The following is a 22,192-nucleotide window of genomic DNA, read 5'->3' as shown; positions in this document are numbered from 1 at the left end:
GCAGATATATGTATGTTTGAATTCATTCATATGTGTATATCTTATATATATATATATGTATGTCATTTAGAAACTTTTCATGGTGTCTTAAGAATGATTCTTTAACTCTGTTCTCTCTTTCTTTGTAACTAACCATATATATGTATATATGTGTGTGTGTGTGTGTATGTATTGATGTTTTCTGTGTATAGAAACTGTATGATCTTCTGAAAGTTTCAAACTTTTTCAAATGGAAAACAACAACATTACTCAAAACCCCACCGTGGAAGTGGCTGCGGCAGCGGCGGAGATAACTGCCGAGGAGGTGGCGGTAACAGGGTCTGGCGCCGATGAATATGCCGCCGTGAACGGTGGTGTGGAGGGACAAGTAACTGTTCGGAGAAAGAGAGGCAGACCTAGAAAGCATGAAGTGGAAGAGAACTCTCCATTGCCTATTTCACCTGACTTTTTGGCTTCTCCGGTACGTATTACTCTGAAACGGGGACGAGGAAGGCCTCGCGGTACCGGTAAATTGAAAAAGCTTGCTTCCTTGGGTGAGTTTTATCTAACCGTTCAATTCAAATTAATCTTCAGAGTGTATATATATATATATATGTGTGTGTGTGCTTGTTATTTGATTGTGTTCCAGAATTTGATCATATGGTTTTTAATTGGTAATATAGCAATGGAGTAGATTTTGGTATGAAAAATGGAGTTTTTATTGGTTTGTTCACAATTGCATTGATTATGGTTTACAATGAATTGATATATTTGTTGGGTTTTGTCAATTTTTGTTTTTTTTTTTTTAAATTTTATTGATTGATTATAATATTCTGAAAGAGATTTGAGTTTAGGTTGTATGAGATGGCTTAACCAGAGGTTTGTTTTGTTTATCTGAGGAGTGTGGATCTAAGTACTTTGGCAATTGGGTTAAAAGCCTTAGGTTTTTTGATTTTTTTGAGTCACTATGCTTGGTTTCACTTTTCAAAAAATATTTTTCAGAAATTTTTACTTTCTTATTTTTCATGTTTTTTTGTTTTTACTGATTTTTTTTAATATTTTAAGCAATTTTTAAAATTTTTAGACATACCTAACTTAGATATATCTAAAAAGTAAAAAATTTGTGAAGAAAACCTTTTAAAAATTCACTAAATATCCAAAATACAAAAAAAAAAAAAACGAGAATTCAGTACATTTTTTGTATTTTTATGTATTTATTTATTTTTTAAAATATTTTTTTACAATTTTTTTACTTTTTAGATACATCTAAGTAAGGTGCATCTAAAAAGTAAAAAAAAAATGTTTAAAATTTTAAAAATATTCACTAAAAACAAAAAAACACAAAAACCAAAAAACTTAATTTTCAAAAAACTCAAACCAAACACACTGTATTATATTTCTACTTCTTACACGTTTTTTCAAAAAAAAAAACTAAAAAACTGACTTTTAATCTACTTCTCAAAATAGGGTAGAGGCACAGGGCACATATGTGGCACGACACGGACACGACACGACATGTGTGGGACAAGGGCAAAACATATAATTCTATTTATTTATTATATATCATATATTTATTCTCATTAAATTAATCAATCTTGGTAATATGGTATGCTACTTGGGTGAAAAAAAACTAAATTTTTTCTTACACCGCTGTGTCCCCCAACGTGTCCATTGTGTGTCCCCATCGCGCCATTTCCTCTAGCATGTCCATAGTTTGTTCGACATGTGTCTGGCACAACTCCGTCATGTCTAACACGTGTTGGGCATTGGTTCATGACCTCTAGAGACGTGTATGTGCTTTATAGTCTTTCTGGCAAGTGCTGTTATGCAATCCATCATTTACTGATATAATCTGTCATTACAGTTTTGAATCCTTATATTTAGTTGCAGATAGGGTATCCTTTATACTAGATGTCAGTCAATTGCTTGGAGACATCAAGATTTTGCATAAATGGATGGGCTTGGCATCAGTTTGCACATATAATATGATCCCTTCATATAACCATATGTTTTAGTTGCCTCTTTCTGGTACTAGCTTATTATTGTCCTGACTAAAATTGAGAAATTTCTTACATTTATTTATAGAAAATTGAGAGTTGAGTGTGACTTGCTGCAACTAATTTGAATAAAATGAATTTTGCAGCAAGATATGAACAAATAAGCAATGTAATAACTAGATTATACAAGAATTGCAATGTAATCAACAACAAGAACGAGATATTGAAGAACGATTAAAATAGACTAGGGTTTCGATTGGATGTAACTCACGCTTTTTCGACATATTTGAAACTCCAAAATCAGTTGGAGTAGACTATGATTTGGATTGCGAATGCTAGGATTTCAATTCTAAATGCTTTTGGAAACAAATCTTCGAAATCACAATATGGAATTGAAGAAATCTTCAACCGATCTAAGTTTTGAGAGTTGACAGTGTAAGAAGTTGAACCACGTCTGCTTAGGGTTTTCCTCCATAAGATATATATTGTGGGGGTATTTTGGTCAACTAATTTTGGGATGGGACTTATTGGGCGTTATTCAAATCAGTAAAACCTGATTGAATATTAGTTGGGTAAATAGGACCTTTCAAATTTCATAAATGGATAGGTTTGGCATCAGTTTGCACATGTGATATGATCCCTTGGAAGAGTGGGCCAAATATAACCATATGTTTCTATTAGTTGCCTCTTTCTAGTACTAGCTTATTGTCCTGACTAAATCTTGTCATTGACCTTGCATAGCTTCATCATATTGAAACAAGTGAAGAAAGTAGTTGCAAGGAGTGTAGGGTCACTATTTTGTCTCCTCTTAAGTGTTTTGTTAAGAAGCACGGACACGTCTAAAAAGTGGATTGTTCGTGTCGTGTCCGTGTCAGACACTGACACTAGATGGACATTTCCTGACACTTGTCTGATACTCATCCAAACTTGTCTTAATTTTTTTTTAAAAAAATTTAGACTCTAATACTCTTCGGACACTTAGATAACACACGTGTCCTTTGTTTAAATATGCTTGTCCATTCTTACCTTCTTGGGGCTCCATGGACCAAGATCTTCTTTCATTATATGGGCAATACCGATCTATTTTAGTAGATCATATGGTTGTAGAAAAAGCTTATAATTTTAATGAATTGGAAACATCTCTTTTAAACAAGCGTGTCTCTTGGAAATGTCTCTTTTATACTCTGATACTCTTCGGACACTTAAATGACACGTGTCATTTGTTTAAACACACGTGTCCATTCTTACCTTATTGTGACTCCGTGGACCAAGATTTGCTTTCATTATATGGGCAATACCAATCTACTTTAGTAGATCATATGGATGTAGAAAAAGATTATAATTTTAATGAATTGGAAACGTCTCTTTTAAACACAAGTGTTTCTTGGAAACGTCTCTTTTAGACTCTGATACTCTTTGGACACTCAGATGACACGCGTGTCCTTTTTTCAAAGACACATGTCCATTCTTACCTTCTTGGAACTCCATGGACCAAGATCTTCTTTCGTTACATGGGCAATACCGATCTACTTTAGTAGATCATATGGATGTAGAAAAAGTTTATAATTTTAATGAATTGGAAACGTCTCTTTTACATTTCTATTTACACAGTTCATATCTTTGTTTCGTGTGTTGCTAGGAGGAATTCGAATTCTTCAATCTCGGGACACCCACTATTCCTTCTTTTCTATCGAATCGATCATAACTACTACCTACATTTTACGAAATTGTGCACCACAAATAGGTGCTCATAAAGAGACCCATGATCCCATAGAAAGACATTACAAGCCCTTGTGGAGGGGGGGGGGGGGGAAATGATTTGTTGTGACGGAAATAAGATATCAAATTTCTAACACACGAAACTAATTACAACTTTGAAGAAAATAACTTAGAATATGATGATAAAAGAAAAACTATGTCAATTTATAGAAATTAGTATTATATTGTATTTATTGTCTTATCTTGGAATGATATAGTCATATATATGACATATAATAAATATATAAAATTATATATTCTGTACGTGTCTCCCACGTCATGTTGTATTCTACAATTTTTTGAAAATTTCTATACCGACATGTTCGTGCTTCTTAGGTTTCTTGTAATAGTGTTTTTTGTACAAAATTTTTGGAATTGTCGAACAATTAAACTTAAATCCAAGGAGAGAGTGTTTGGGCTACACCTTGTCTCACTAAAGTAAATTTTTCTGAACTGCTACCAATCATTTGGTCTATTTTCTCAGGGCTTATTAGTCCCTGAAATAGTTTGAGGCATCTAATTGGCTTCATATTTATCCTTTGTTGTGACATAGAAGACTAAACACAACCCCAAATTCTTTTACTAGTTGCTCCATTGTGACCAGCACTTTGTGGGTTCAAACCACAGAAATAGCCTCTCTCTGTATGTGGAGGTAAGGCCGTGTACATTTAACCCTCCCAGACGGCATAGTGATGGGGGCCTCATGCACTAGCACTGCCATTTAGTTGTTTGGTTGTGGATGCTATGCTATCAAAGCCCAACACACGTACATATATTTTGAAATCCATGATTAAGGCTTCATGTTCTGCATAAATAACACGACATTTAGTTTCTAATTCTGTTGCAAACTGAGTGCTTGAATGAGTCCCGTACATAATTTATTGTAAGTTTGCGATCCATGTTTTCCATCAAAAACCAATTTCCATGGAGTTAACTGCGAACAATTTCATTGTCCACCTTGGTTGATTTCAACTAAATATTGGAGGGCGTGGAATTTGGACAACTGAGCTAAAATATAGATAATCAAATTTATACCGGTGAATGGGTGGACATGCCATGCTGCACCTTTTACTAACAACACCTAGAGAGATACCACCATCTATTGGTGTGATTAAATATAAGTTCATGAATCATCTGGAAATTTTATTAGAACCTGAATTTGATCTCGATCTATAATTTCTGACAAATGATTGAGACAAATTGGCCAAGACTTCTCATCAGTTCCATGGTTGGTTATGTGAAAACATTGGAATCTATTCAGAGGAACTTGTTAGCTAATGCAATAAAACAGGCTAAATTTGTTTAATTACATGAATGTTCCCTTTACATGGATCTTTAGAGAAGTCTATAACTTCTGAAACTATGGTGTTTTGTCTACATTATATTAGATACCATGATGATAACATATTGAGAATATATCTCATCTATCCCTCAAAATACATTACTAGGATATAAAAGAATTAGAGTTTACTTGTTCTACATTTTGTTTCAGAGTTGTTACATTTAGTCCATCTGTATGTGCATGTGTGGATGTATATATGTTTGTAGTAAGTATATCTTAATACTCATGAAAATACAAAACTAAGTATTTGGCAGTGTACGATTTAATAAATATGCTGATTCCCTAATCCAGTTTTTATGCATGTAGAGATGTTGCACTTCATTCATTGGCGACTTTTATTACTTTTCCATGTGAATGCTCCCTGTTGATGTCCATTATTTTGTTGCTTAAACATTTTTTTATGACAAAGTGAACTGAAACAGAATTGGTATGCTTTATTTGATGCATTCTTTCCACGAATTGAATAGCTTTGCTGCATATACTTGAGATTTTTTTCTTGCCCCTAATTTTCTGGTGAAGGTGGAGTTGCTGTAGACACAACTGGACGTGACTTCACTCCTCATGTGGTAAAGATAAAAGTAGGAGAGGTACCGTTAGATATGGAAAAGAAGTTTCCCTTATCGTCTTGTATTTAATGTCTGTCTGTTCTTCATTTCTTGTCAAGTTGCTACTATTGGTGGGCGTACATGAGATGATTACTTTTTGATTTTGTAGGACATTGCCGAAAAAATAGTGTCATTTTCTCAGGGAGGTCCTCGAGCCGTCTGTATTCTTGCTGCTACTGGCCCTGTTTCTACAGTAGATATTCACCAAGCTGGTTCTTTTGGCAGCGTTATTTTAAGATATGAGGCATGATCAGATACTAACTGTTTTGTTTTCTGCATCTTCCTATTTTTAATTTATTTCTGACATGATTTTTAAAGGATGAAATATTGGTATTATATTCTTGCTTGTGATTGAGATATCTTCTCTTTTTGTTCTGCTAGTTATTGGGATTTTGTTTCTTGTAGCTTCTATAGAGACTCCATCCCTTTGCCAGAAAAATTTCAAAAAATAGAAGTAAAAAAAAAAAAGAGGAAAAGCTTGACTTTGACCATGAAAAACATGAGGGATCCCAAAATGTTGTAAAACAATCCCATGGTGTTAATGATCCCACTCTAATCAAGCAATCACATGGTACATCGGAATTGTATTTAAATATGAATTTTAAAGATGAAAAGGTTAGTTAGGGGGTTATGCGCACATGGACCAAACCATGGGGGTAAAGTGAACTATGCTGGGCTGGAAACTAAGGAATCACACAAAAGATTTGATTGCATTGCAAATGCAACCTCCACGGTTTTTGCATTTGAATTATAGGATTTCAGCTCTTTGATGTCATACAAAGAAAAAGAAACAGTTTTTTCATTCATGCATTATGAATCCAAAAAAGAATTTTCTTTTATTTTTTGACGTTTAACTTCTCCTGTCATCCTTCATGCAGGGCTGTTTTGAGCTATTAACTCTAACTGGGTCACCTGCGTTTAATGAAGTGGGAGGTGTACGGCGCAAAATAGGCATGTTAAGTGTTTCGCTGGCCAAACCTGATGGGACAGTTTTTGGTGGTGCTGTTGCAGGATCTCTAATTGCAGCTGGGCCAGTTCAAGTAAGCCTTACTTTCATCTCTATAATTGGAATTGCTAAAATAGCCTTGTATTTTGTTCTTCTATAACTCCTGTTGATCCTAAAGGTAATCTCAGTTCTTAGTAGTTCTTAAAGTCCCACCAAACTTCATTCTAGCTGCAGTTAGAGAGGTTCTTAAAAAATTCCTCAAAAAAATCCAAAAAACCTTCATTTTTAGCAATTGTTTTATCTCCAAGAATGTATGGTGCTTCACTTACACAACCGTTTAGCTGACATGATCAATATAAAAAATTTTGCTATGCGCAACCTTGTCATTTACTCTGCAAATGACAGTGAAGTGAATGTTCTGCTTGTGTTACTGTTTTTAGATTGTGGTATCTATAAGATCCATGTAATACTAATGTTAATTTCTTTTTTGATTTACCAGCTCATTATAGCAAGTTTCAAGCAGATTATCAAGAAACAACTTCTCAAGAGGCACTCTGCTGAATCTTCAACAGCTAACGGCATGCCTGGTGGTGATTTGGATACTGTAAGAGTTCTGAGATCACAGGGTAAGACAAAAAGTGTTGAAGAGAACGGTGTTGCGACACACCCTTCTCGGTTCCCAGAACTACCCAGTGGGACAAGGAATAACATCGGTGACCAAAATGATAATCTTGTCTTCGATCAAGAGGCTTCACAACCATCAGAGCACATGTCAGATGAGAGTATGTTTGACATCAATGATAGTGTTATTGAGATCGATTGAAATGATACCGAGGGGCGACTTTCTTTCTTCTTCATGTTATCAGGTGAAATGTTCCATACTTTCAGAGAGTGGTGGTAGCTTTGGCAGTAGTTAAAGTATATTTTACTAGTGCTTTTATAAACCTTTGGAACTTAAATATTTGTTGTTTTCTATGTTCGTTTGCTATTTATTTCACAAACCCTTTTAGACAAAAGGTTGCCGTTAATTTTTTTGTGTGCGTGCTATATAGAAAATTAATACCTAAAAGTTCAAGTTTCTGGTAAATGGTAGTTTGTTAAGAACAGCATCATGTAATCTTTTACAGTTACTTTAAATGGAATGATAAGCTGTTTGTGGGTTGGTGTTCTAAAACCATTTTGATTTGGTATATTTTGCATTATTTCCAATTTATTGATTATCTAATGCCATTGATGAACCCTGTTCAAGTAGTAGAGTGCTTCTAATTAGACATTTGCAAATAACCTATAAGTTTTGGCATCCAGACTTATTTGCCTGACTGCTGCAACTGCGGCTATGACTCCAATTGCTGCGAAAACTACAGCAATGGTGACATTTAACCAGAAAACCGGGTTTTGCTTCGACGGCTTAAATGTCAAGTTGTAGAAAACTACAGGCAGAACAAAATCGAGTGGCAAAAATCCGAAAGCTCCAATCACTGCATTGATGTCGCCGAAGAAGGGAAGCATTGCAGCAATTGTTGTTGCTATGATGACTCACAGTGATCGATAGATCAACCTTGGGATGACATTCCGGGAAGAGAACTCACCGCTCTTGGGGTCTGCAAAAGTTCGCTCGAGCAACTCATTTGTGGGCTGCAAATAAACCTGCAAGAGACAATGCAGTTAACTAGCTGTGAATATGTGCTGGTTTTGGCAGTTGACAGTTAGAGATGTATGTTGTTTTTTACCACACCAACAGTTGCTAGTTGGAGAACAATGGAGATGTTAGACATGAAAAAGAACCATTTGGGGACCAAAGCTTTGCCATCAATACCCAAGACGTTGGTGAGGATTTGACCAGAAGCTTGGTTGCCAAATGCCCAATACCCAGAAATGGCTACACCAAGGAAAGTTACTATCACTACTGCACAACAAACACATAGTGCTTTGAACATCTTCCCCTTTACTGGTGGAGCCAGGGTTGCCTATAAATGAAGTGAAAAAAAAAAAACAAAAAATCCTCAACTAAACAATGTTTGTAAATTATTTATTTATTTATTAAAGGCACGAATAAATGCCCTATAATTCCAAATGCCCTATAATTCCTTTTCTCAGTTCACTTTCAATAGCACGATTATTCTTAGCAAAATGTGTTGGAAATGGTAGAAAAATTCTGGGTAAAACCAGAATTTTTTTTCTCAAGTTTGGTCTATTTTTTAGGTGGGTCCCGAGTATCGATTTACTCGGGTCAAAGTGGTAACGCGTTCTATGCCTCTATGCCGCGTTGTGATTCACGTGGTATATTTGGTTGCTCAAAACCATTACCGAGTGAATGGGAAATTGAAGCCAAAGTGTGCTCCATGGAAATGGAGTTATGGTGGAAATTCCTTAAGGTTGTAAATTGGCTTGTCCCACATTGATTTGGTGGGAAGTTTTGAAAAGGTTTATAAGGCTTAGGGTGAGATACTTGGGGTGTGCCCCAAGGGGTACCCAAGTGTTTTAGAGGGAGAGGTTACGGGCAAAATGGGCTAGACCCAAAAATCACCACGCGCCGCCGGCCGTCCGGGCAGTGCGTGGTGTGTGGTTGGGTTGGGCTTCTAATCTTTTTGGGGTCTGTTTGATTTATTAACCCAACAGATTCAAATCTGTTTAAATTTGAAACTAACAGGTTTCATACCTCTTCAATTCAAAACCAAGAGTCACCTTTGCATCTATAAATAGACTAGCCTCCTATTTGGATTTAACTCCAATTTAATTTTCGTACTCCATCCTCTACTTTAAATATTCTTCATCTTGCTGCATTTTATTTGTGAAAGAAAGAGTGTAAACACTTAGTGTGTTCGTAAGGCAAACAATTTGTAGTGCTGCTATTGTTTGTGGTAAGATCATTTCATCCTGGGAGATAGACGTCCAAATTCTGAAAGCACCGTGGAGAGGACGAATCTGTCTTAAGGACACAGTGTTAAATACTGGACTTGATCAGAAAAGTTATTCAAATAAATTAACCAAGTAAGTTGTTTAATTTTATTCTGTTTTTTATTTGATTTTTTAATCAGATTTTTTTTTTTGTAACAAAATAAAATCTGTGGTTTTATTTATTTATTTTTATTTCGAGTTTGATTTTGGTAATCAAACAAATTCTCTCCTTTTCTTTATTTCTTTTTATTCTTGTTGTTGTTCTGTACACAACAGAATTTAATCGTTTAAATACAGTGAAGATTGTCGAACAAAATGATCATACCTCAAGATTTTTATATTTTGAGATTTTCATAATATTGTATGATTGGAAGTGGATTAAGATAGGAAATCCGGATTTTTGAATTTTTGGGACACAAGATCCCTGGGTGCATTTTAGTAGGTTGAATATGTGCTAAAACAACAAAATTCTTAAAAGAAATGATTTAAGGATGATAGAAACCTGGGATTTCAGGAAGGAATGATTCCATTCCCATATGTTGCTGCAATGATGGCAATGGCATTGAAGATACTGAAAACACGAGTTTGAGTGTCACCGTTCATGGAGTAGTCCTTTTTTGGCCCCTTGGATGAACTTCCTAAAAAAAAGAAGAAAGATTAAAAAAGAATACTTCATGATGAGATTTTATTACAAGTGCATACAATGATTTTCCCTCTTAGATGATGTAGATTAAAATTGAATTTGAAATGTTGCTTTCTGTAATTTGTTTTCAAAACAAATAAAATCAAAAGAAGAAAACATGATCTGTGAGTTGCTAGAAAGGATGTAGTGGCCAGAGGGGGGAAGTCATTGGCGGAGGGATAGGAGGAAGGAAATGAAAATTTGTTTTGAAAACAAGTGAAAACATGTTATTCTCGCTTTTACTTTATGAAACTTGTTGCTATTTTTTTTGGCAACAAAAACTATTCAATTTGTTTGGTTTGAGTTTTTTGGATTAAGTTTTTTGAAAATTGAATTTTTTAGTTTTTGTATTTTTTTGTTTTTAGTGAATATTTGTAAAATTTTAAATTTTTTTTTTTTACTTTTTTAGATGTACCTCATTTAGATGTATCTAAAAAGTAAGAAATTTGTGAAAAAAACTTTAAAAAATTAATAAATACATAAAAATATAAAAAATGTACTAAATTCTTGTTTTTTTTTTTTTTTTTTTTTTTGTATTTTTGGTATTTTTCACAATTTTTTTATATTTTTTTCACAATTTTTTTACGGTATATTTATGTTAGGTATGTCTAAAAAGTAAAAAAAAATATTGCTTAAAATATTAAAAAAAATCAGTAAAAACTGTGTGGGTGATTTTCCGACCACACTGGCCGCCTAGTAATTAGCTGGACAGCACCGGCAGAATAGATGGCTTTAGTAACCTGTAACAGAAAGAAAAAGGCTCCGGCGGTGGCTCTTCCACCCGGGGGCACTCCGACGATCAAGTCAGTATATCTCTCAAAGATAATCAAGTGCTAAACTCACAAGCTTGAGTATAAAACTGCGTACCTTAGACCCACGGGGGTGCCTCTCTTTTATAGTTTACTAAATCCAAGTCCCACTAGAAGTCTGACTTCTATGGACTCCAATTTAGTACTCACTTTGGATTCCTCAAGAGATAAAGATAAACTCCCTTAGAGTTTTATCCTTATCTTAGTAAAGTCTTCTCTTTTCTCCAGGACTCTTAACCCTTATCCGCTTATCTCGGATTCCGATATCTTCGAAGGCAACCTCGGCATCGCCAAGATAACCTCGGCACAGCTACCACGACACGTGGCACCTCGGCTGACACGTCGGCATCACCATGCCACGTGTTGGTACTCAGAAAATATATCCCCACAACTGCCCCCTAGGTTCTATTACCTCGGCATTCTGAGGTGATGGAACCTATATCTGTATTTTCTTCTATTACCTCGGCGTAAGAGCTCCTTGGCCGAGATCATTCACGTTAGGCCCACATGTCTTCATTGGGGAATAAGAACTTCAAATGAATCCCTTTATGTGTATGAGCTGTCATACATCACTTTTCAACCGTTTTATTCACGCGTTACATCCTTATTGGCCCGTGTCCGCGACGCGCCTGTAAGCCGTCTTTCGTCCGTTTGCGCCGTTTGACGCACGCGTTCCTCCAGGCACAATAAATGCCGTGTTTTTGTCGCCGTTTCGAGTTTTTTGCAAAACTTTTCTTTTCATCTTCACTTCTCTACTTTTGTATTCGGCTTTCTGGCTTTCTCTCTCTCTAAACTTTCTCAAAACCGCCATTGATCTTGCTCGAAGCTCTGCAACCGTCTTCATTCCTCCATTCCAACGAAGCTTTCGTCATTCCGTCGTGTCTGCAACCGCTGCCTTACCTCGGCGACTCTTATTCTGGCATCTTTTGTTTTGGTAAGCCTTCGCTCCTCTTATTCCCAATTTCTTCTATGTGCTTTTGTTTACGTACTGCCATTACTGCTCTGTTTCAAACCTTTGATTTACTGAACTATCTATTTGGATGTGCCTATTCATGATTTCACTCATATCTTGAACACTTGCACTGTTTTCAACACTTTTCTTGCCACTGTTCTTGACCTTTTACTTCTGTATTTTCTTTTCTTTTAAGAACCGTACCTCTGTTCTTTGATTCTGAAACGTCGTTCTTTGTTTTTTGTTTTCTGTTTTTCCATTCTAGATCTCGGCTTTTAAATCTTGCTTTCAATCTTTGCCTTCATAGATTTAGGTTTGGGTTTTGTCTGTAGAGCCTTCAATTTTTAGGAAAAAACTGAAACAAGCCTTATCAGTCCTTACCTAGGGTTTTGCCGAGGTCCCAATAACCCCTTGACAACACCTTCTTTCTGAAATCTAGCCCTCTGATTTTAGGCTGACGTTATGGGCATGTGGAGACATAGGGTCGATACCCCGACCAGACTTGAGTACTTTAGGCGGGAGTTTTCTATTCCTGCCGATGTCCATCTGAGGCTAGCTGAAGATGATGACATTATCGTGCCCACAGATGATTCAATGTCCTTCCCTATAGTAGCTTTTACTGAGTGCAGACTCCGGCTCCCACTTAACTTTCTTTTTCGCGAAATTCTTCACTTTTACAAGTTGAACCCCATGCAACTTACCATCAACTCCTATCGCGTGATTAATGGTATCATAGCCCTAGCTAGGCAGGAGAATGTTAGGATCACCCTTACCGATGTACAATACTGCTATACCATGTGCCCCCTTAACTTGAAAGAAAGAGGTTACGTCTACTACCTCGAGCCGAGGTCTACTGAATTTAAAATTGTAGCCGACCTCCCAGACTCCAACAAGGGAGCCGGGGATGACTATGTCATTGCTTCGGGAAGTTGGGAATTTGGCCCAGACAAAGATGTTCATCTCTACCCTCTTCCTCGAACAGTTAAAGAGGGCAAGGGTAAGAGCCCAGCGTCAATACTTAGTTGTTTATTTTCCAAGTCTTCAAAACTTTGTCTGTTTTTAATGTCCGTTTGTCTGTCCTGCAGATCTTCATCAGCCACCAAAAAATTTCCGCCAATCCTTCTTCCCAGGAAAAGATTTAAAGAAGCTCCTAGCTCTTCCAATCCACAAGCGCAAGGCTCCCCTATTACTGAATTTTATTCCGACATACAAATCCACACTGCCCGACGTCCCAAAAAGAAAAAAGAAGAGCCTATCTCCTCCCTCTGCTACCATTCTACAAACAGCATAAACATCTCGGGCTGACCAAGGGTCAACCTCTGATCCAGTCGACTAACCATCAACTTCTGGTCCATACCTAATCCCAATACCAGAAAGAAAACGTCGGCGAAGACTTGTAAAAACTACCGAGATGGGTCGCCCAAAGCCTATTGCCCAAGATCTCCTAGTCGACCTTCCTATGGATGTTGACGCTCAACCGCCGCAAACCATGCCCCCATCAAAGCCGAAGAGAATTAAAAAGGCGCAGCCCAAGGCCAAACCTACTGAGGTTGAGGCTGAGGACGCTCTGTCCATCTCACACTTGGCTGAGAGTAAAAGAACTACTTCCACTTCTACAAAAAGGTCTGCTGAGGCCCAGCCATCGGAATCCACCCAATCAAAGAAGCCGAGGTCATCGTCTGTGACGACCTCGGTTTCCAAAGTACCAAAAGTCCCTTGGAGACCAGAAATTACTCTGGAAGATAAGCCAGTCCTAGCCAGCGACAGTGCCAATGACATTGTCACGACCCAAACCCGGCCCTATGGGTTTAGCACCGTAACCGGCCAGTAATCCGAGATTACCGAAGGCCTGCGGAACAGTAATACAGTAAAACAGAGTACAGGGCCTGGCGGAAGCCAATACAGTAAATAAATAGTGACCATTGAGCTGTGACAGTCTGTATGCAAAAAGGCTTTTCATACATTTATACATAAACAGTACAGAACAATATACACAATATTTACAATCATTCAGACTAGGGACTCGACCCTAGTTAACAGTACAGTAACACTCGGTCTATACAGAACAGTAAAACAGTACAGAAGGGGGAAAAACAAACAAAACACCCCCAAGCCATAGCATGGCAACTTGGGACCTCGCAGTGAGGCACAAAGGCTGGCTTGACAAAACTGGAGTAACCCTGACGCCTCTAGCTGCGGTCTGGTGCCTGAACACCTACATATATATATGAGCAGTGAGCTAAAGCCCAGTGAAAAACATAAAGCGTAAAGAGGTTTAGAATGAATGTCCTTACAGTAATGAAAACAGTTCAATTCAATCAGTAATTCAGTCGTTCAGTACAGTAAACAGTCATATGTGGTACATCCATTGGCATAACAGTAACAGTAGGTCTTGAAAGACCGAACAGTAATGATGGCCATCAGTCAGTAAACAGTAGTGGTTCCACGAGGGAACCGACAGAGATCTCTGTAACAGTAACAGTAACAGTAAACAGTAGGTGCTAAGGATGCCACAGTACAGTTCAGAAATAAAGGCCATACATTCATTCAGTTAACAGTAATCAGTTCAGAAAACAGTACAGTTCAGTTGTTCAGAAAATAATCATTTGTGAACATATCTTTACACAATCGTTACTCACAGAGTTCTGGGCTACAGTATGCTAGAGCGTGTCCCCCAGTCGCCAACCCTACACAGTTAACAGATTGAACACACACTAAGCTACACAGTTGGGAAATATCATAACTTAGTCCCTAATTTGCCTTGGTGTGTTCTACAACGATATCCTCATCTAAATGTCTTAAACTAGGCCTAAGAATGCCTAGGATGGGATGAGGATGCAAAGATACACTTAGAAAACATTTTGCAAAGTTGCTGAAAATAGGGGCTTCGCTCGAGCGAGACTTTCTCCGCTCGAGCGTAAGTCCAAAATCAAAGGCTTCGCTCGAGCGAGGAATCCTTCGCTCGAGCGGTCTGCAAAACAGTAAAAGTACTGGATGCTGAGATTTTACGCGCGATGGTCGCTCGATGGTCGCTCGAGCGGAGCCCTGGACAAAGGTGCTCGCTCGAGCGGGGAATCCTTCGCTCGAGCGAGGAAGCCAAATCTGGAATTTCCAGATCTGCCTCCCAAGCTCAAACCAAGCATTCTACCACTCCAAACTCGACCACTTGGGCCCAAATTCTGGAAAACATCACTAAATTCAATGTATAACAAGTTTCAAAGCTCAATTTATGAATTCAAGCCCCAAAGGTGAGTCAATTAAAACCACATTCAAACCCATTTTCAAGAATAACATTCAAACATGTCATGCATGAGTTTTTAAACCAAATTAAAGCTCCAAAGCTTGTTCAAATGAGCTTATTTCTTCAAAACCAGATGAAAACATGGTCTATAACAACAATATGAGCATGCATGTACCAATGTCCATGTTATCAACCTCAAAATGCAACAATACTAACATGCATGCAAGAAATGAGCTTCAATCCACCATTAATGAACCAAATCATGGCTTAGCTCTACAAATGAGGCATGAATTGTGCAAGAATGGATTCTAAGACAACAACAAGAAGATGGATGTCCTACCTTAGTCTTGTAGAATTAAGAGTGAGGGAGCTCAAATATGCAAATACACTTCAATTTCCAAGCAATTTTCAAGGTAGAACTCAATTTCTCTCCCTCTCCCTCTCTTGGTCGGTTAAGCACAAGAAAATGGCTGAGCAAAATGTTCTTCAAGTGTGTACATAAGGCTCAAGTGTGTGTATTGAGTGGGCCACTAAGGGTGGCAAAATGGTAATTAAGTCCAACTCTTTAATTAGTTTATTTTAATCTAATTTAATCATACCTAATCAGTTTTCAGATAAATATACCATAAAATCACATAAATTATGAGGGTCACGGAACATCAATCGGTTTCTAATTCGGCCGCCGATAAGGCCTTCAATTAGCAGTTTAAACATATAAGCATGAACAGATAATCATACAATCAAACAGATAGAATGCAATTTAACTAACATATACTCAATCAATTCGGTTTCCAATTTCAGTCAGTCAGTTCAGTACTTTAATCAGTTCAATTATCAGTCAGTTATCAGTCATTATCAGTTCCGTTTAGCAGTAATCGGTGATTATCGGTAATCAATCAGTCCCTAATCAGTAAACAGTATGAGGGTTGTTACAGACATAAACGTCGGCGTGGCCCTAAGTACTGCTCTACTCCTCCCAGGCGATCTTGAGCGAAACGCCAAGATGAGTGAGTATGAGAATTACGCCTTTATGCTGCAACACTCTGTCCAAGTAAGTGCCTTTGTGTTGAAATTTGTTTTCTCTCTTAATTTGTAAAGGTTTGTAACAATTTGTGCCTTGTGTCCTTTTAGGCCATCCAACATGCCCACTCCTTCTCCATGCAAGCTTTCGAAACAAGGGAGAAGTTGGCCGACATGAAGAAGGAGGTTTCTGCTCTCAAAAAGGAGAACAAAGTTGTTCTGATAAAGATGAAGAAGCTGGAAGATCAGGCCGAGGCTGCCACTAAGGCCCAACAGATGGCCGAAGAAAAAGCGGAGTCTGCTGAAGCCATCAAAAAAGTTGCCGAGGTCGAGAAGAGAGATGCCGAGGTAAAAAAGGCTCAAGCCGAAAAAGAGCTCGAGGAGGCCCTGGCCACTAAAAATGCCGAAATTACTGAAGCCGATGAAAAAGCTTACGCCCAAGGAATGGCCGATGTTGCTGAGGATTACAAACTGCAAGTTAGGCAGGCATGCAACAGGGGCTTTTCCCTTGGTTGGATGTCCCTGGCCAAAAAGCTCAATGTTCCTGAAGATTCCCCTCTGCTCAAGGCTGAAGCTATTCCTCTCCCATTCCCTCCTCCTGCTCCATCTTCAAGTCAAGCTGAAGATGAGTCAGAATCTGAGGCTGAGGATGAAGATAACAATGAAGATGAGGCCTTGGTGAGGAAATCCAAGGATGCTACTGAGGCCAAGTCCCTTCCTCCAACTGAGCAAGTCATGGACTTAACCTTGGATGAAGAGGGTGATGAGGTTGGGGAGGCGTCTAGGGAAGCTGTTACAGGGCAATTATCATCCGACCTTCTCTTAGCTGAAAGAAGTCTTAACAAAACGCTTGCGGAGATTGATGCCGAGCTGGCTGCAGAGAAGGCTGCCGAAGTAGTTCCCCAGGAATCTGCCGAGGTCCAGACCCAAATCGCTCCTGAAACTAAAGAATCATAACTTGGATGTCTTCCGTACTCTTTTTGTTTCTTTGGGTAATATAAGCTTTTCTGTACTTCTGATTTTGAAGCAATGTAAGCTCTTCTAGTTAGCTGATGTATCTTCTGCTTCTGTTGGATACAACTTTATTTCTGGTAGGCCGTAGTGCCTTCCTTGTATACAACTGTAACTGCTTTAATCTTTAATTTCTCTTGATTGCGTTTATATGATTCTATACTTGGAATATTTTGCATGCCTTTCCATTTTGCCTCCTTTGTGCAATCTTCTCAGGGTTACATACCTCGGGTATAATAACGTTTTACTTCGGCAAGATACAGACCTGCAAACTCTTCATAAATTCCAACAAGTGTTTAACATATACTATTTAATGTTAACTTTGCAAGCTTCTTCTCAAGTTTCAATAAGTATTTAAACAGTGATCTCGGTCTAACCTACTTGTAAATTGCTACAAATTTCAACAAGTGTTAACATATACTGTAAATTTTTCTCAAGTTATAACAATGATCAACTTGTAAATTGCTACAAATAACAAGAGTTTAAACAATATACTTAGCTTTTACTTCAACCTGAAAATTGCTGTAAATTTCAACAGATGATCACATGTCGGCTTAACATTATCTTGTAAATTGTTACAAATTTCAACAAGTGTTAAGCATCTTCTTTGGTTGGATCAACCTGTAGATTGCTATAAGTTGCAGATATAACCTCGGCTTCACTTCGATTTGTAAATTGCTACAAATTTCAACAAGTGAAGAGAAACAGTAATCTCGGCTTAACTTCAACTTGTAAATTGCTACAAATTTCAACAAGTGAAGATAAGGAATCAGCTTAACTCCAACTTGTAAATTGCTACAAATTTCAACAAGTGAAGATAAGGAATCAGCTTAATTCCAACTTGTAAATTGCTACAAATTTCAACAAGTGAATTAAGGAATCAGCTTAATTCCAACTTGTAAATTGCTACAAATTTCAACAAGTGAATTAAGGAATAATCTCGGCTTAACTTCGACTTGTAAATTGCTACAAATTTCAACAAGTGAAGATAAGGAATCACCTTAACTCCAACTTGTAAATTGCTACAAATTTCAACAAGTGTTAAGGAATAATCTCGGCTTAACTTCGACTTGTAAATTGCTACAAATTTCAACAAGTGAAGATAAGGAATCAGCTTAATTCCAACTTGTAAATTGCTACAAATTTCAACAAGTGAATTAAGGAATAATCTCGGTTTAACTTCGACTTGTAAATTGCTACAAATTTCAACAAATGAAGATAAGGAATCAGCTTAATTCCAACTTGTAAATTGTTATAAATTTCAACAAGTGAATTAAGTGTCTCTGTCTTCTCTCTGCCCCCAATGTGAACCTGAGTTCTACTTGGGTTCTCATTATTCATGTCTCCAAAAACACCAATATGTAACTTCATCAAATATATGTGTTTTAAGAAAAGGGAAAAGATTTATTGATGACATCGGCTAAAAATACTGCACATCTAATGATCGAAGAATTTCAAATTACAAGTGTTCCAAGGTCTTGGCAGTGCTTTACCCTCGTTATCTTCTAGCTGATAAGCTCCATTGCCTAATACCGAAGTAATTCTGTAGGGTCCTTCCCAGTTTGGGCCAAGCTTGCCTTCTCTGGGATCCTTCTTGTTGCCGACGACTTTTCTCAGGACTAGGTCGCCGACTTGAAAATCTCTTGGATTGACCTTCTTGTTGTAATCTCTGGCAAGCTGTTGCTGGTATACTGCAGCTGAATTGCAGCTTTCTCTCTTCGTTCTTCCAAAATATCCAGATCTCGGGCTAAGAGTATGTCGTTGGTACCATTCTCTACTCCCTAGGTCCTGATCCCTGGGATGCCGATCTCCAATGGAATGATAGCTTCTGTGCCATAAGCCATGGCAAAAGGGGGATTCCCCTGTTGATCTTCTCGGCGTAGTCCGATATGCCCAAAGCACGTTGGCAATTCGTCTACCCACTTTCCTTTTGCTGCCTGCAGCCTCTTCTTTATTCCATCCAAAATTACTTTGTAGGATGCTTCTGCTTGCCCATTACTTTGGGGAAAACTTGGTGTTGAAAAGTAATTCTTGATCTTGAATTTCGCGCAAAAGTTCTTGATGAGTTTGCTATCAAACTGTGTTCTGTTGTCGGCAACTATTGCTCTTGGAATCCCAAATCTGGTGATGATGTTTCTCCATATAAAGTTCTTGACGTCCACATCTCGGATTTTGGCAAGAGGTTCTGCCTCTATCCATTTTGTAAAGTAATCTGTTGCCACCAGCAAGTATTTTCTCTGCCCAGTTGCCTGGGGAAGTTTCCCAACCAGATCCATGCCCCATTGGGCAAACGGCCAAAGGCTGGACACTAGGTTTAGGTCAGCAGCTGGCTGATGTATCAAAGGTGCGAACTTTTGGCATTGTTCACACTTCTTTACGTAGGCTTCAGCATCCTTTTGCATGTAGGGCCACCAATACCCCTGGGTAATGGCCCTGTGGGCTAATGATCTGCCCCCAGCATGGCTTCCACAGATTCCTTCATGAATTTCATATAGGAAATCTTCAACCTGCAAAGGGTGTACGCACCTTAAAAGTGGTCCAGTGAAGGACCTTCTGTAGAGATGTCCATCTTCTGTCAGATTGAATCTTGCAGATTTCATTCTGACTTTGTGTGCCTCCTTACGATCTTCTGGCAGCTTTCCTTCTTTTAGGAATGCAACAATTGCATCCATCCAGCTTGGTCCCATGTCCACACACATTGCTTGCTGCTCTGTGCTCTCTGGTTCTATGCTCGGGCCCGACATATAGTCGATCATAATTGTCCTTGTTTTCCCGTCTGCATTGAACTTACCAGGTTAGCCAACGCGTCGGCGTGGGTGTTGTCATCTCGGCTAACTTGGAGTAGTCGGCAGTTCTGAAATAAGGCTGCCAATCTAATGACCTCTTTTGCATATGCCGACATCCTTTCGTCCCTAGCTGCAAATTCACCTGTTGACTGGTTAACAATAAGTTGTGAATCACAAAAAACTATTACCTCATCTGCTTCTGCTGCTGCTGCCAGTTTTAGCCCTGCAATTAATGCTTCGTATTCCGCTTCATTGTTTGAGGCCTTGAACCCTAAACGGATGGACTGTTCTATTATTTCTCCATCTGGAGATATCAGCAGTACTCCTGCCCCTGCTACTTGTTGGTTAGAACTCCCATCGACGAACAGTCTGAATGAGTCGCCGATGTAGATGTTGCAGGGTCTGAGCTTTTCCTTCCTTTGATCTTTTGCGTTTGGCTGGGATTCTCCTTGCTTGCTGGGACAATGCTCATCCTGGCTCAACGGAGCCCGATGTTCGATGGTTTCAGGCGTGAATTCTGCCACGAAGTCGGCTAAAACTTGGCCTTTAATTGCCGTTCTTGGCCTGAACTCTAGGTCATACTGACCCAGGGCTACTGCCCATCTTGCTATCCTTCCTGTTACGTCTCCTTGTTGCAACAAGGACTTCAGTGGATGCTCTGTTAGGACCACAATCTTGTGCGCCTGAAAGTAATGGTTCAACTTCTTTGAAGCCATTACTAAGGCTAGCATTAATTTCTCCAGTGGTAGATACCTTGTTTCTGCGCTGGCCAAGGTTGTGCTTACATAGTAGACCGCCTTTTGCTTCCCTTTTTCTTCTCGGATTAGTACTGCACTTACTGCGTGTTCTGAAACTGCCAAGTACAAAAACAGTTCTTCCCTTGGTTCTAGATTGGAAAGAACCAGAGTTGTGGTCAAGTACTTCTTTAGGTCGGTTAGAGCGGCTTCGCATTCTTCTGTCCACAAAAAGTCTGTGGCTTTCTTCACCAAGTTGAAGAAGGGTCTGCATTTATCTGAGCTTCTGCTGATGAATCTGTTTAGGGCTGCGGCCCTTCCAGTAAGCATCTGAACCTGTTTTGCCGACGTTGGGCTCTGCAGCTCTAGAATGGCCTTGATTTGGTCTGGGCTGGCCTCAATGCCCTTTCTCGTTACCAGATACCCTAAAAACTTACCTGATCCAACTCCAAACGCGTACTTTGATGCGTTGAGTCGGAGCCGGTATGTTTTGAGTATATTAAAGACCTCTTTTAGGTCGGCAAGATGACCCTTAGATTCTTTGGTCTTCACGACCATGTCATCGATGTAGACTTCTACCATTTTGCCAATCAGGTGCTTGAACATTTTTGTTACTAACCTTTGGTAAGTTGCTCCTGCGTTTTTCAACCCAAAAGGCATTACCTTGTAACAGTACAAGCCTTTAGGGGTGATGAACGCGGTTTTCTCCTCGTCTGGAGGGTACATGGCAATCTGGTGGTACCCCCTGTATGCATCCAGAAAACTCATTCTTTCATGCCCTGAAGTAGCATCTACGAGCTGGTCAATCTTGGGCAGAGGAAAGCTGTCTTTGGGGCAAGCTTTGTTGAGGCTGGTAAAGTCTACACAAACCCTCCATTTGCCGTTCTTCTTCTTCACCACCACTGTGTTGGATAGTCAAGTTGGGTAGTGAACTTCTCGGATGGCCCTGGCCTCCAGAAGTCTATCTACTTCTTCTTCTACTGCTTCGACGTGCATCAACGTCGGTCTTCTGGCTCGTTGAATCACAGGTTTTGCCGACCTGTCGACATTCAGTCTGTGGCAAGTGACCTCGGGGTCAATGCCAGGTATCTCGTAAGGTGTCCAGCGAACACCTCAATGTTGGCTCTCAAAAATCTTCCAGTTCTCTTTCCTCTTCTTCGGCTAAGCCTGAGCCGAGAAGAAAGAAGCGTTCTTCGTCGCCCTCCTGGACAAGGATTTTCTTTAGTGTCTCTTCACTCTTTTCGGCTGGCTCCTTGCCGACATCATCTAGGACCTCCATGTCCTCGTCTTCAATCTCTGCCTCTTTTGGCTCCCAAATGCAGCAAGTAGACTTCATTGCTGCCATGGAGCAACTTTTTGCCTGCAGTTGATCTCCCCTGACTTCTTCAATCCCATGCTCTGTTGGGAACCGTAGTAGTTGATGCAGTGTTGA

General features: G+C 38.9%; 2 protein-coding genes and 1 pseudogene across 2 annotated transcripts; 2 read left to right on the top strand and 1 right to left on the bottom strand.

The window, feature by feature from the left end:
* On the top strand, positions 1-7,801 carry LOC114281051 (AT-hook motif nuclear-localized protein 11). The gene is made up of 4 exons (XM_028223486.2): positions 1-533; positions 5,596-5,663; positions 5,791-6,721; positions 7,127-7,801. The coding sequence occupies exons 1-3, from the start codon at positions 230-232 to the stop codon at positions 5,929-5,931; spliced, it is 513 nt and encodes a 170-aa protein (XP_028079287.1). The 5' UTR covers positions 1-229; the 3' UTR covers positions 5,932-6,721; positions 7,127-7,801.
* Positions 6,276-7,450, top strand: LOC145788802 (uncharacterized). The gene is made up of 4 exons (XM_082905047.1): positions 6,276-6,296; positions 6,560-6,721; positions 6,816-6,869; positions 7,127-7,450. Exons 1-4 carry the CDS (start codon positions 6,276-6,278, stop codon positions 7,448-7,450), a joined length of 561 nt encoding a protein of 186 aa, XP_082761173.1.
* Positions 7,802-7,826: 25 nt separating the features above from the next.
* Positions 7,827-22,192, bottom strand: part of LOC114281050 (GABA transporter 1-like) — a 72,451-nt pseudogene continuing 58,085 nt past the window's right edge.

This window comes from Camellia sinensis, chromosome 14, assembly GCF_055761805.1.
Source record: "Camellia sinensis isolate YWXY chromosome 14, ASM5576180v1, whole genome shotgun sequence".
NCBI classification, from domain to species: Eukaryota; Viridiplantae; Streptophyta; class Magnoliopsida; order Ericales; family Theaceae; genus Camellia; species Camellia sinensis.
This window is presented reverse-complemented; position numbering and strand designations above follow the sequence as displayed.

Coding starts and splice junctions, on each gene's coding strand:
- LOC114281051 (XM_028223486.2), top strand. CDS start 230: ATGGAAAACAACAACATTACTCAAAACCCCACCGTGGAAGTGGCTGCG. Junction 534..5,595: donor GAAAAAGCTTGCTTCCTTGG/GTGAGTTTTATC, acceptor TTTCTGGTGAAG/GTGGAGTTGCTGTAGACACA. Junction 5,664..5,790: donor TAAAGATAAAAGTAGGAGAG/GTACCGTTAGAT, acceptor TTGATTTTGTAG/GACATTGCCGAAAAAATAGT.
- LOC145788802 (XM_082905047.1), top strand. CDS start 6,276: ATGAATTTTAAAGATGAAAAG. Junction 6,297..6,559: donor TGAATTTTAAAGATGAAAAG/GTTAGTTAGGGG, acceptor TCCTTCATGCAG/GGCTGTTTTGAGCTATTAAC. Junction 6,722..6,815: donor TTGCAGCTGGGCCAGTTCAA/GTAAGCCTTACT, acceptor AGGTAATCTCAG/TTCTTAGTAGTTCTTAAAGT.